This window comes from Lepus europaeus, chromosome 20 (genome assembly GCF_033115175.1).
Source record: "Lepus europaeus isolate LE1 chromosome 20, mLepTim1.pri, whole genome shotgun sequence".
NCBI lineage: Eukaryota > Metazoa > Chordata > Mammalia > Lagomorpha > Leporidae > Lepus > Lepus europaeus.
The window spans coordinates 32,882,061-32,897,611 of NC_084846.1; the positions used below are offsets into that span (position 1 = coordinate 32,882,061).

At 47.9% G+C, this 15,551-nt stretch overlaps 1 protein-coding gene across 1 annotated transcript in view; it reads left to right on the forward strand.

Annotated features, from left to right (window-relative positions):
* Positions 1–15,551, forward strand: part of CHN2 (chimerin 2) — a 275,775-nt gene that overhangs the window by 139,635 nt on the left and 120,589 nt on the right. Inside the window, exon 2 of the mRNA XM_062178946.1 lies at positions 5,765–5,803. Within this exon, the coding sequence (XP_062034930.1) occupies positions 5,765–5,803 (39 nt within the window). The remainder of the gene's footprint in view (positions 1–5,764; positions 5,804–15,551) is intronic.

Consider the following 15,551-nt stretch of genomic DNA (forward strand, 5'->3'; position numbering starts at 1 on the left):
GTATTCTTGATGTATTCAAGATCAAAAGAAAGTTGAGAGTAGTTGCTGAATTATGGGGAGCAAGAGGGGGAGGAATGGGCTGACCAAGGAAGGGTGGTCGGGAGTCAGGTTATGTAGTGCTTTTGAGCTGTGCCTGCCCTGCTCACTGTGGGAAACCCAAGGTCTGCCTCATTGTTTTTATTCAATAAATGCCTTCTGGGTGGGAGAATTGCATCCTGCCTCTCTGAATAGAACGCATGGCCCAGGACAGAAGCTCCATGTGGCCCTCTAGGGGCCACAGACTCCAAGGCTAGGTCCTTGATGGCTTCATTATCTTCAGAAAACCTCTTCCTAGTCTTGTCTTTGGGGCCCAGCAAGAGTTCCTGGAGGCTGTCTTATTAGCTGTCCTCTGCAGGTAGGACTGTATCAGCTACAAAAAATCCTTGATAGGAGATCCACAGTCCAGGGCACATCAGGCCCTCATCCCTTACCCAAGCGGTGTTTCCAAAAAGAATCCATGGATGTCTAATGTCTTAGGCGAGTGTAAGGAAACTGCACAGGTGATCAGCATGAGCAAGAACACTCTGGAACAGCCTTCCCATGTTAATGTTTTGCAGTAGTTAGGATGCTCTCCAGGGAAGCTTGCAACTCTGGTCTGACACCATTTGGCTGTGACTGTCTGACAAGGCCAGAGCCACCGTGTGGCTGCATGCCATAGCCCTTCCTTCCTTCTGTAGGCTGAGGTTGGGCACGTTGTGTGGATGTGGAAGACATCTTGTGGCATGTGCACAGACATGGCACACCACTCCCGTTGCTGCTGTTGGCTTGTATTTGAAGCCCATCCCATTCTGTGCCTATTAAGCTAATCACCCAGCAAATCCTGGACTGTCTTCTCATTGTGAGGCTGTTCCACGCCTGATTGAAAAGCCTGCTCTCACCCAACTCCCCTGGAAAAAGCCCACTGCAGTCCATTTGCAAATGTGTGCATCAATAAATCAAAAGTGACAACAGACATGTGGCTTCCCTGGGAGAAGGGAAGGGGGAGAAGGGACTCAGTCCTTCCACCCTCTCTTTCCCGCATGATGCTCAGTGCCGTTTATGTGGCTTTGTTAGGAATAAGCTAAGGGATACATCACCTCCAGCTTCCTCGGTGGCTCATTCTGTACATCAGTGGATCTTTGCCTGCTCTCCTTTTCCGAAGACCGTGTACTTGCTTTTCTGTTAATCTAGTCACCCTCCACTGAGCCAGGCAAAGGAATCTGGCTCTCCTCCTGTTGGTAACAGGTATTTCCTCTTCAGTCACCGCTCACCCAAGTGAAGCACATGCATTCTTTAGCTTTTTTCATTAATCAGTCCCCAGATTCCTTTACACCTGCTCCTCGGGTGAGTCCATCAAATCAACCTGTTTCTGGAGCTAAAAAAAAAAAAAAATGTCTGGAAGAACACAGCTGCAGGTACCCAGATGTGTGCAACGGCGTATTTTCACCTCTCTCCCTGGCCATGTGTTCCTGCAGGTCCTCTCCCAGGAGCTTTGCCTGCCTCCATTTGCTACCCTGCAAATGCACGCTTTGCCTTGTCAACCAAGAGAAACAAAAAACGGGTAAAGTGGAGGCATCACGGGAGATAACAGCAGGGCAAGGAGAACACATACACCCCATTGTGCACTGCAGCGGATTGGGAGAGCTTGGGGCAAGGGGAACTGTTTCAAGACAGAAATGAGGATTCCATAAGATATTTTGTAGCAGTCAGCTTTGGTCACAGGGATTAATAACAAGGGTGATGGCAGTAGAGGTGGAAGAGCCAGTAGACAGCTGAGCTAGTGTTTTTGCAGAAGCGCAGTTCATTTAAGATGGTTTTGTTTAAGGTGACCGTGGCCTTCGGGAAAGCTTGTGGTCCTGGCGGTCTTTTTGTGATAATTTCTACCATGCGATCGTGTATAACCACCTTTCCTTCAGACCCTCCTGGGTCTGTTGTTGTTAGGGTTCATACATGCAGGTCCACCTTGATTCTGACAATGTACAGTCTTCTCTGTGAATTTTCCGAGTTGTAAAGGTACCAAAAATTGACATACATGTTGATAACAACCAGTGCAGGCAAAGGAAGCATGTGGGGAAACCAGAGTTTCTGTACATACTGTTGACAATTCCCGTTGATACAGCCTTCTTTGAAAAATGTTTGCAATAAAATAAACTTGTCTTTTAATTCATTTTTCCATGAACTTTTTGAAGTACCTCTGTATGTGATGTGAGGTCTTTATAAAAAAATGTGTTCTGGCTATTGACAGAACAAAGTTTGGAAGAATTCACATAAATCTATCTTGGTGATGCTTTGCTCCTAAGACAGGAGACCTTCTGAACAATACATTTTTAAACTGTTGGAGGTATTTGAAGGGCCAGCATTGTGGCGCAGTAGTTAAGCCGCTAGCTGCATTGCCGGCTTCCTGTATCAGAGCATCAGTTGAGATTGCAGCTGCTCCTCTTCCCATCCAGCTTTCTTGCTAATGTCCTGGGAAACCAGCAGAAGATGGCCTAAGTATCTGGGCCCCTGCCACCCATGTGGGAGACCTGGATGAAGTTCCTGGCTCCTGACTTTAGCATAGCCCAGACCTGGCTGTTGTGGCCATTTGGAGAGTGAATCATGGATAGAAGAAATTCCTCTCTCTTCTCTCTCTCTTAGTTAAAAAAAAAAATCAAAATTAATCAAATATATTGTGTCAAATTAGGACAAACTGTATGTGGATGGGGTGATGTTGGAGACAAGATTTGCTGCAACCTATTAAAGATCTTTTGTACTCTGCCGCTTGACCAAGGCCTCTTAACTGTATGTTTCAGAGGTTTGTGAAACGTGTCTCGAGGGCCCAGGTAATTCTAGCTGCTCCACTGAAGCATGACAAATGGCCTCTCACTTTGAATTCGTGTATGGGAAAGGAAAGCCTTCCATGACACCAGCCCTGGAACTCAATTACAGGCTCCAGATCTGGGGTAAGAGTGAAGTCAGGCATTGGCCGTGTTCAGGAGACAGGAGCGAGAGCACAGACCCAACCTGGGCCGAGTAGGGACTGAGTAGTGTGGCAGTAACCACAGTACGGTGAAAGCCAGAAGACGTCACTGAGAACTGACTGCTGGTGCTGTACTTCCTGTGCACCGTCTGAGTTCTCACAAGACCTCTGCTAAGACACAGGTTATGAGATTATTGCCTTTATGCTTTGTTTTATAAAGGACGAGTACTGGGAGACCCTAGAAATATTTGTCTAAATGACCTACTTCGACTTACCAAGCCACTAGCTGTCAGAGGTGGAAACTGAACTCCGAGAGCACATTCGTTTATTTAGCACAGGTTTTGTTTTTGTTTTGAACGTAGGTGCTGTGTCAGACATCCTTCTAAGGGCTTGTGATGTAGAAACGAATGAGGCAGACTTCCTGCTCTTATGGAGTTAAGCTGTTAGTGGAATGAAATCCATCACAGCAAACCAACCAATCAATTGATAATTTCAGATGATAACAAGTGCAAGGAGGAACGTGTTATTCAGATGGTGGTAGGTGCTGTGTATTAGGGGAGCGGTGGGGGAGTGGAAGGGCTGCGTTGCACAGGCAGGCTCTAGTATGGGATGCAAGTGTCAAGCTCTAGACCAAGTGCCTGTCCCTGGGAAATGTTTTAATGCACAGCTTCTGGCTTTTCTGATGAGGTGACATTGTGTGGGTGGTTCTAGAATTTTGGTGTAAACTCAGTGACTTCGTTTATTTTATTTATGGTCTTTATGTCCAAACACTGATGTTAACCCATTAAAATTGGTTTATGTCACATACAGGGTGGACTTAGTTGGTTGTTTAGGCTAAAAGTTCCCTAATCCAAGATCCTGTTCTCTTACATTGACAAAAGTATTAAGAGTTAATGCCCATATTTATCCAGCAAACTAACCTTCCAGCCGGTGTTGATGGCTCTGTTTGAATGTGTGCCTGGGTGGCTGACTCTCTGTGTGCAGGTCTCTGACAGTACACGCCCAACGACATGGACTGGTTTGTATGAAACATGCTTTGGAGGCGTTGATTTGAGCTCTGTGATATGTGGACCCCAGAGAGCAAGATATTCATTGTGGAGAGACTTAGCTGCAGCTACACATTGTGATGGAATAGGACTCAGGGAGTTTGACTTAGTTGTTATTTCTAAATAGCATTGTTTCTTGGGGGAAGACATGCTCCAACTATTTTGCTGTGTGAGGGTAGAAAAGTTGCACCATCCCATGTTGAAGTACTTGGTTTGATCTCTTGCTGCAGCTCCTGACCCCAGCTTCCTGCTCATGCAGACCCCGGGAGGCAGCAGTGACGGCTCAAGAAATTGGGTTCCTGACCCCCGACCCCTAACAGAGATTTAGATTGGGATCCCAGCTCACAGCTTCAGCCTTGGCTGTTGCAAGCATTTGTGAAATGAATCAGTGATTGGGTGTGGGGGAGCTTGTGTGCTCGCTCTCTCTCTCTCTCTCTCTCTCTCTGTCTGCCTTCCTCCCTCCTTTCCTCTTTCCCTCTCCATCTCTCAAATAAATAAAAAGAAAGAAAAGTTCTAGGGGCTGGCATTGTTGGTAACTGGGTTAAGCCTCAGCCTGGGATACTGGCATCCCCTGTGGACACCATTTCATGTCCTGGGGTCTCCACTGTACCACTCCCTGCTGATGGCCAGGGAAAGCAATGGAAGATGGCCCAAGTCCTTGGGCCCCTGCACCCACGTGGAAGCCACGGAAGAAGCTCCAGTCTCCTGGCTTCAACCTTGCCCAGTCCTGACTATTGTGGCCTTCTGGGGAGTAAAACAACGGATGGAAGTTCTCTCTCTGTACCTCTCACTTTCAAAATAAATAATCTTTTTAGAAAGGAGGGAAGGAACGAAGGAAAACTCTTAAGAGGACCGCGGCTCAAGGACTGGCCATCTGTTGCCTGGGGAGCACAGGATGTGCAGTTTCCTAGTCTAAAGGTGCCAAGTAAGAGAACCCTTAAGGTTCCCTACAGATGGGCATTCTGTGATTTGAAAGAAATTTCCCCCCGGCTATTTGAGCTAGAATATGTTTTACAAAAGCCTTGGGGCAGTGGGCTCAGGAGGTGCAGAATTATAAATTCGGCTGTCAGCTCTGGGATCGTTGAGTCGACTGAATAAGCGCATTTCCTCCATTGTCTGTTTTCTTGAAGAGGAACAACCCAGTCCTCTCTATTCTGTTGTAAGCCTTTCACTCTGACACTTCTGATTGCTAAGAAAAGAGATTTCTGGAAAGAGTTCATTCCAGGAGATGATGGGATTCCAATGGGACCCTCAGTGCCTCCACTGTCAGACCTGGTATTTTAGGAGTTGGCTTGGGTTGAGCTGTGCACCTTTGCAGAGTGAATATGACATCCTTGCTGCTTTGCATCTCAACAAATCTTTATAATGGGCTAGAGATCTGATTGGAAACTGTGAGATAAATTACATGTTTATGGCGCCCTAGTTAAGTAAATACTATTTGGATTAGTAGCGGGTACAATCAAGTTAATTGCTTAAAAAATCTTTTTTGATACGCTAGGCCCTATGAAAATGGGGAGTCATTGATTCAGCTACGGGAAGGCAGGGAAGAAAGTGGTGTTGTCCCCACAGGGTTTGCATGCACGCTGCCTCCCTCGTGCCTGAAACTGTCCAGAAACACGCAGGGGGAGTCCCCAGGGATGGAGTGTGCATGCTGCTGATGGAGTGTTGGTCCTGCACCGCAGACACATGCTGACAGTTTGACGTGCAAGCTGACGGATTGATTTCTTTCTTTTCATTCCAGATGCTGAGGAATACCAGCCTCCAATATGGAAGTCGTACTGTGAGTACACACAATGCAAAGCCCCTCTGAACAATTCGTGCTGTGGCTGCAGTGCACGCGAGTGGTGCCGCATCCCAGTGCTGGAAACCCTGCCCGCCCTTTGCCCACCCAGCAGAGCCGGTGGTCAGGAGCACTGACTCCTCCCTGCTCCGCCCCTGGGGCCTGGGAGAGCCCAGGGCCTGTGGCTTAGAGCGGGCAGGAGTCCACAGGGACTCTTGGACGTCCAGTTTGGGACTTTTGTTTTACAGTTGTGTCCAGTTGGACCAGCAGCAACGCGTTGACTTTCCTGAGTTCTGTGTTTGGCTCACTGATCAGTTTAAGGCTGTACTCGGATAACGTTAGCCACTGAAAAGTTAACAAATCGTTAATAATGATGACCTCCTCATTCGTCATCAGCCACTGTCTCAAAGGCTGGCACTTGATATTAACCTGACCTCCCTGTCTGTCTCCTGAGTATCGCTGCCCAGCTTAGAAACCATCCCCCAAGAGAGAGGTCAGGTGGAAACCCATTTGTGATGGGAGCAAGGGCTGCGGCTGCTCACGGGGGCCCTGCTTGTAGGCAACAGCGTGAGAATAATTAGCTGTGTGGTTACTGATGATGCTGGGGCCACTACAGCTGGCTGAGAACCTACCTCTGGCCAGCAGCTACAGGAAGCCACTGAAGCTCGGATTCTCACCCAAGGCCTAGAAGACAAGTGCTACTAGCATCTCCATTTCGCACAAGGAAACCACAGCTCAGGGCTGCTAAGTACCTTGGTGAAGGTTTTGCAAAATGCGGGAGCCAGAGGCCAGCCCGACCCACCACCTGCAAGTCTCCAAGTCTTTTTTTTTTATTTTGAAAATTTTTAATTTTTAAAATTCATTTGAAAAGCAAGACACACACGCACATGCACACAGAGAGATAGACACAGAAAGACCTCACACCATGCAAATGCTTGAGTCACTGGGACTGGGCCAGGCCAAAGCCGGGAGCCTGGAACTCAACCCAAGTCTCCCACATTAGTGGCAGGGACCCAACTACTTGAGCCATTGCTGTGCCTTCCAGGATCTGCCTTAGCCCGAAGCTGGAATCAAATGGAGCTGGAACTCGAACCCACGCATTAAGCATCCTAATTACCATGCCAAAAGTCCACCCCTAAAATTTTATACATGTACACCTAAATATATATCTATTATCTACGTACACATGTACATATTTGTTCCAAAACAATTTCGTTTCTACATCAGAGAAAAAGTTTAGAGAAATACAAAAAAACCATGATCCACATGCCAGCCGCTACCCAATTCTATTCCTCCTTCCACTTCCCAGTGACTGATTTCTGTTTCTTTGGCGGGGGGGGGGGGGGGGGGGGGGGCGGGGCGGTGCTTCTCCAGGTTGTTTAAAAAATACTTAATATTTTGGCATTTTTGCTGCTGCTGTTGTATTTTGTCAAAATGGCATTATGCTGGACCTGACGCCCTTCAACTTCCTGTTCTTGCCACAGACGTTTGGCTTGTGCCTCTCCTTGTCCGCACAGGCAGAGGCACCTCTCTCTCTATTACCTGCGTCTGTTCTCCCATCTGTGAAATGAAGGCTTTGTGCTGGGTCTCCAGGGGCCTTTCCCATCCAGTGCTCTGCACTCTGATCTTCGATTTTAAAAGGAGTGCTAATGACTTAGTAATTGGATGTTTTTGTTTGTTTGTTTCCTAATGGAGTGTGAAGTGCTCTGACAGTAAATCAACAAAATATCTGCAGTGAGAGGTATTGGATGCTCCATGGCATAGGGTACCTTGCACATGTGAACAACCCAATAAATACTTGTTGAGCGGGTGCTACCACCGAGAGCTTTGCTGAAGCGTTGGATGCCATTGGCTCCAATTAATTTCACCTTTTTCTAAGAGACTTTTGGCCACCCAATATATCTCTTAAAAGCACATCTATGTCACAAGGAAACTAGGAAAAATGCTAATTACATGTTCACCATATTGATTTTACCCTAGTGTGTTGGGTTTGATTTTCTTTTAATCTAACCAAGTTCTGGGTTTCTTAATTTGCTTTACAATCACAAAGCTTTGTGAAAGAAAATGCTTGAGGCCATAACCCAGTGGCACGAGACACTCCTTCTTATTGCCCCCAACTAACAGTCATCCAGGCGTTTGAGGGCCCCTGGTGGTGTGGCACTCCCAACAGTGTGGGGAATATGCTACCAAGGGCATCAACAACGTGTTGACGAAACCCTGCACAACACAATGGAGAGAATTCTCTTTTGTTTGTCCTGGACCCATGCATTCTTTGACTCTGGGTGTTGCACCGCGTATAAATGTTCCCTACAATATGGTTCTCAAGCTGGTGTCATGTGTTGATTTAATCTTTCAGTGAATGCTTTCGGAATACCAGAGGATTTGTGTTAGGAATCAACAATGAATCAGTGGCCCACACTGTCCTCCCATTTATACTGTAAAGGGGACAGATGTAAACCAATAAACTTAAAATGCAAATAGATATAGATTCTAGCAACAAAGTATACCTCTGTCGCTGCTGGCATTGGGGAAGATGTGAAATTTGCCCCTGGATCTTAGAGCAGATGTTAAATTTGCCTGTGGATCTTATAGGACGCCCAGGAGAAGGCGTCTGAGGCCCTTGCAGACCCTCCTGAGGTATTTTCAAGAGTCCAAATACATAGGATGGACACTGGGTTCAGCAGTTAGGATGCTGCTTGGGATGCCTGTGTCCCGTATAGCAGTGCCTCAGTTTGAGTCCTGACCCCGCTTCTGATGTAGCTTCTGGCTGATTTCACCCTGAGAGGCAGCAGGTGATGGCTAAGGTGGTTGTGTCCCTGCTACCCACGTGGAGTTCTTGGCACTTGTCTTCAGCCTGGTCCAGCCCCTGCTGTTGTGGGCATTTGAGATGCAAACCAGCAGATAGGGGGACTTGGCTTTCTCTTTCTCTCTCCAGTAAAATAAAAATGCTTTTAAAAAATCAAATATGTTAAAGCTATAGCATTTTCCTAATATGAAAATCCAACAAAACTATCAGAATATTAAATTTGTTTTGTTTTAAATGGCCTGTTGGTAAACCCATTCTGAACTGTGGGAATCACCACACCCTTCTCTTAAATGCTCACAAAGCATCCTGTGGGAGAAGAATTTTGTATATTCATGTAAAGCTCATTAGCATATCACTTATGGTATCCATATTTTTCCCTCACACACTTTTAACTCCAGCAATTATGTGTGTCTCACATCTTTTCCAAATGGAGTACATTTCTCGCCACCACATTGGCCTTAGTTTAAAAATGTGTGATTTTCAGTGGGTGTAGACCATGTTAGTGGAACTGTGTGTTTACCTTCATTGACCATTGTTGGCCGTAACTCACTCACTTGATATCCAATTCCTAGTATGAAGCATTAATTCCAGTTATGAGATTGTTCCTAAACAAAAATTGGTCCACTTCCAATGATTCATTTTATGGAGTTATCTCTAGGTTTTTGTTTCATTTATTATTTGAGAAGTAAAGAAAGAGCGCTCCCATCTGCTGGTTCACTCCCCAGTGGCAAGGTAGTAGCCAGGAACTCCATCTGGGTCACCCACACAGATGGATGGCAGAAACCCAACTACTGGAGATGTCACCACTGACTCCAGGAAGCTGGAATCAGGAGTGACAACGGGCATCGAACCCAGGCACCACCGGGTCAAACATCCACCTCCGGTCCAGGTTTTAATGCTAACTACAGTGCCTTTGGTTACAAGCAACAGAGTGCTCCACTGAATCCCATTGATTGACCTAATCAAAAAGTCCAAAGGCATTTGACTTCAGGCATGATTTATTCCAGCAACTTAAATGCCATTGGCAGAACCCTGTCTGTATCTATTCCTTTCTTGGTTCTAGGTTTGGCTCCACACTTAGTTTGTTCTTCTCTTGTGATTTCCTAGGTAGCTACCAGAACACCAGGACTATTGCTTCTTCTTTTAAAAATAGCAAGCAAAGAGACAATCCATTTTCTTGACCCTGCAAGCAAAGTCACCATTCAGTCACTATTGACTGGCTCACTTGCCTGTTCTTCATTCCATCGCTGCAATGGACTGATTGCCCCAAACCGATCTGGACCCATCCCTGGATCTCAGAGCAAGACCCATCTTATATCCACATGGCTTAAAAACTTAGGGTAGTGTTAGGAGGAGGGAAGGAGGAAATGGATGCTAGGAAGCAGCCGCAAATCCTGACTTATAAATGTAGAGAATTAAGGAAGTTTAGAAATCAGCCCTCAATATTTTATACAAATAGTGCTCATTAATTACTCATTCAACACCTATATATTAAATCTCTGTGTTTATGAAATCTATGCCTTGATTGTGCTTGCAATACTTGGAGTTGTGGAACCTTAAGGATGAATAGGAGTGGATCTTGCTTCAATTTACCCTGGTTTCCCCTCCTTCCCTTAGAAGCTAACATTATCAATTTGTTGGCTACTTTCATAGAATAATCTTGTCCCAAAGTCTCATGCACTGGTACTAATCTGTTATTCTCAAAACTCAAAAACATCAATGAAGTCACTGAGAAAGATTTAATTTCTGTGCCCTAAAAAGACATTATCTTTGGCCGGCGCCGCGGCTCACTAGGCTAATCCTCCGCCTTGCGGCGCTGGCACACCGGGTTCTAGTCCTGGTTGGGGCACCGATCCTGTCCTGGTTGCCCCTCTTCCAGGACAGCTCTCTGCTGTGGCCAGGGAGTGCAGTGGAGGATGGCCCAAGTGCTTGGGCCCTGCACCCCATGGGAGACCAGGAGAAGCACCTGGCTCCTGTCATCGGAACAGCGTGGTGCGCCGGCCGCAGCGCGCTACCGCGGCGGCCATTGGAGGGTGAACCATCGGCAAAAGGAAGACCTTTCTCTCTGTCTCTCTCTCACTGTCCACTCTGCCTGTCAAAAAAAAAAAAAAAATCTAAAAAAAGACATTATCTTCAAGTTCAGTGGGAAAAAAAATAAAGCCATGTTGTAAAGTTTATGCCAGAACTGTATGAACTATGTGCCCCCAGCAGACAAGTTCAAATCCAACCGTCATGGGTATGCTCTGAAAGATTTTCTTTTCTGAGAGGCCAAGTGCCAAATGGGCAGCTGGTGCTGTGGCTGACAGTGCTCCCAGGCGTCTGCCCTGGGCAGCAGGTCACGGAGTCCTAGCTTCTGCCGGTTTTCCTAAATAGGATTATAGAACCTCAAGTCCTGACCAGCAGACCCCCTGCATCAGAACCACCTGGTGGGAATATTTACAATGATTATCCCACAACTCTCTCCAGGCCTCTGATTATGAAAAGCAAGGTGGGGAACTGCAATCTATTCATTTATGTTTCAGATTTATTTTATTTATTTGAAGGGCAGAGTTAGAGGGAATGGGGGAGAGGCCAAAGCCAGGAACCAGGAGCTTCTTCTGGGTCTCCTATGAGGGTGCAGGGGCCCAAGGACTTGGGTCATCTTCTGCTTTCCCAGGTGCATTAGCAGCAAGCTGCATTGGAAGCAGAGTAGCTGGGACTTGAACCAGCACCCATATGGGGTGCCGGCATTGCAGGAGGCAGCTTAACCCATCACACCACAATGCTATCCCAAGAACTGCAATTTATTAAGCCCCAAAGGTGTTCTTTCTGCACACTGATGTCCAGGACCCTGGTTTGAAGGTAAATAAGGCTGTTTCTTGGCTTTCTCCCAGTGCTGTTAGGGAAAGGAAATCAACTCCAGTAAAACTTGACTTTGTTAGCAAGGCAGGGTCCTCCCATGGCAGCCTGGGGGGCTGGGCAGCACCTACAACTCCCTGCCTTTACCCTTGAGAAGTTCCCATGACCTCTTCTGGCTCAGCCACATGACCACATGGCTGGACGCTATTCGTGGGTCCACTTGTCCACTTTAGAAAGAAGTGGACTGTGAGAAGCCATCGCTGTGGTCTCCTAGGGGCTGATGGTCTAGACTGGGCTTCAGCATATGCAGCCATGAGTGCCCAGGTCATCGGCAGGAGTGGGTTGATTCTGTCCCCCAGGAGGGCCAGGCAAGCTTTCTTATTAAGGAAGAGGCAAAATGAGCTCTGCATTGTTCATTCTGCTTTCAGATCCTTGGGGAGCTGGCTGCTACCCTTGCCCAACAGCTTATTCCCAGGCTAGGACTTCCCTTGGGTACCATGGAGGGCTCTGGGCTGAGAGTGCTGGGAACATATTCAGAACATTCCCGTGGGAGCAGATCCCAGCATGCCACTTCTCAGCTCCTGGAACTGCCCAAACAGTGACATTCAGCCTTGGATTTTGTTTACGAGATGTGTTTGTTGAGCAAAGAAAATCCAAGAAGTGACATTTTGAGATTGTGTGACACGTTTCAGTTAGGGTAAGCGTGTCTGGGAGGTGTTTCTCCCTGGGTGTGTGTTTGGTCATCGCTCACTGGGAAGGCGGTGGGCAGGCTGTCTATTGAAGCTAGGAGAAGAGATTGGGCTCTGTTTTTCACCTGGCTGCCATTGCCACGTCACCTTCTCCTTATCTTTAGAGACAGACGCATTAGCCCTTGGCAGATACATTTGCGAGCCTGGTGGCCCACTCCCGTGGCTGGCAGTAGCACAGAGCAGCTCTTGCGACTCCAAGCCTGCTCAGCAAGATGCAAGTGATGGATGAGTGTCACGTCTGCCGTCAAGGGCACAGAAGGGGGAGGCAGCCCCAGGGCTCTGCCCAGAGCCTCTGCCCTTCCAAGTGGCCCCGGGGCTAGCAGTGCACTTGTTGGGTTTCCCACTTGGTGACTACTGCGTTTCTTTCTGCCACAGCCCAGAGTGGCTCCAGACCACCAGGCTTTGGGACTTTGCCAGTTGATGTAGGAGAGGAACTTTCTAGAAAGGCCCCATCGCCTGCCTCCCCTCCTTCTGGGAATAGTGTCTCAGTCTCTCAGAACTCAGCTCCTGGTTGCCAGGCGGTTTGTCACCAAGTCCTGTCAATCATCCTGTGCAATCAACTCACCTTCTTGCCTGCATTTCCACTAGTGTTACTGCAACTTAGACCTTCACAGTTCCTTTTGTGTGCAAGTAAACCACTCTTCTCTCCCTCTCTCCCTCTCCCCCTCTCCCTCTATCCCTCCCCCTCCCCCTCCCCTTCCACCTCCTTCTACCCCCCCCCCCCCGCCTCCACTGTTGCCCCTCTCTGATGCCTCTGGAGTGAGGGATCATTCCCGGAAATGGGGTCTGGGAAGCTGAATTTTGCAGCAGCGTCTCAGAGCTTCCCACGCGGGATGCAGACACCATCTGCCAAGGCCGAGAGAGCAGGCTTTGGTTCAGGGATGCCGACTCCGCACCTCGATGTTGCCCTGTTAGTTGTGTCACACTGGCATTTTCTAAGATGGCAGGCATCTCCAGTGGTTTCCCAGGGAGTGAGAATGAGTCCCCTTGGAAGCATAACTGGGAAAATTAAATGAGAAGATGCAGATAAGGCGTCTGGCACATAGTAGGAGTTCAGAAGGTGGGAACCTCTGTTCCTCCGTAGGCTCATCCTTGTCATCCTTGTTCTAAATCAGACGAGAGTGTGTCCCCTTCCTGTTCAGAATGTGGTGTAGACAGAAGACCAGCCATGCTCCTGAGCAGACATCCGGGTCCAGCACCATGTGCCTCCCACACGTCCACACCGGGGGCCCAGCAGCCCTGATGGTCCCTCGCCGACTCTTGAGCAAACCAGCCTCTCTTCCTCCTGCAGCTCTGCCTGCACCTGACTTTGACCTGCAGAAACCCTGTGCCTCTGCCCCTCGCTGAGCCATCCCTGAGCACCCGAGGCTTCCTCCTCTCTCGCATGAAAGCCAACGGCCCACCTTGCTTTGTTTTCTCTGCCCACACCGTCCTCACTGGGTCCCAGGCTGCTTGAGGTACAGGTGATGGTCCCTGGGCTCTTAGATAATGTCTTTACCCACCCACCACTCACCCAGTCTGCGTGAAGCACCCACCATGTGCCAAGCACTGTTCTCGGCTCTGGGGACACTAAGTGGACAGAACCTGCCCTCAGACAGCATACATTTGAGTCCAGGAAGATAATACACAAAATAAGTAAATATTTACATTTTCCTCCCTCCCCTTCCCTTCCCCCTTGCCTTTCCTCCCCCTCCCATTACATTTAACAGTGCTAATGGTGATGAGCAGAATCACAATGCCATGTAAGGGAGTGGAGTGATGGGGTGGAATTTTTTTTTTAAGATTTATTTGTTGACTTGAAAGGCAGAGTGACAGAGGCAGAAGGAGAGAAACACACACACACAAAGGTGTTTCGTCTGCTGATCCACTCCCGAAATAGTTGCAATGGCTGGGTCTGGCCCAGGCGGAAGCCAGGAGCCTGGAACTCCATCTGGGTCTCCCACGTGAATGACAGGGACCTGGCTCCTCACCTGCTGCCTTCACAGGTGCATTAACAGGGAACTGGATGGGAAACAGAGCAGATGCTGGCATAGCAAGTGGCGGCTTAACCTGCTGTACTACAACACTGCCCCCTAGGGGTGGGATTTTATACAGCGTCAGGGAAGGTCTCCCTGATCAGGTGAGATTTAAACAGAGACCTTACCGAGGGGCCAGGGTGAGCCATGCAGATATCTTGGGAAAGAACAGTCCAGGTAGAGGGAGCAGTGAGTGCAAAGTCTCGGAAGCATAGAGAGAATAAACCAGGGATTTGCAATCAAAATATACATTTTATTGGAAGCCCTGAGTTAAACATTTGCTCGCTCTCTTTTTTTTTTTTAACTTTTATTTAATGAATATAAATTTCCAATGTGCAGCTTATGGATTACAGTGGCTTCCTCCTCCCATAACTTCCCTCCCACCTGCAACCTCCCCTCTCCCGCTCCCTCTCCTCTTCCATTCACATCAAGATTCATTTTCAATTCTCTTTATATACAGAAGATCAATTTAGTATATATTAAGTAAAGATTTCAACAGTTTGCACCCACATAGAAACACAAAGTGAAACATACTGTTTGAGTACTAGTTATAGCATTAAGTCACAATGAACAGCATATTAAGGACAGAGATCCCACATGAGGAGCAAGTGCACAGTGACTCCTGTTGTTGACCCAACAAATTGACACTGTAGTTCATGGCGCTAGTAACCACCCTAGGCTCTCGTCATGAGTTACCAAGGCTATGGAAGCCTTCCAAGTTCGCCAACTCTGATCATATTTAGACAAGGTCATAAAAGACAGGGTGAGAATAGTAACCAATGATCCTAAGAGTGGCATTAACCAGGTCTGAACAATTATACAGCATTAAGTGGGGAAGAGGACCATCAGTACACACAGATTGGGAGTTGCTCTCTGTTCTTGTTCCCTCTTGGAGAAATGAAAACACTGGCTTCTTAGGAAGATTCAGTCAAGTATGGCTGTGATACATGGCATTCCCTGTCTGTCCCCTCCCTCTCGCCCTCCACTCCTCCTCAAGGCCTCCCCTTGATGCTGGCTGTGGTAGCTGGCGTGCAGCAGGTGCTCACCCACTCGCTGAGATAAATTGCAAAGGAGCACGTAGCTGGCAGTGCTTCCCTCTTGTAAAAGGTGTTTTTCCTTTGCCATCTGCATTCCCGATGATGTCCACAAAGTTGTTCCAGCCCTGTCCCCTCTCCCCCAACCTGTTACTTTGGGCTTCAAGGCATTGACAGAGGAAGGAGGGGAGCAGACAGGATCCTTTGCACGTGGGTCAGGCGATTCTCCTGGGGTCTCAAACTCGCGGCTCTAGGAGACGGCCCTTTGGTTCCCACTGTCCTCAGCAGCAGCAGCTTCCTGCTGAA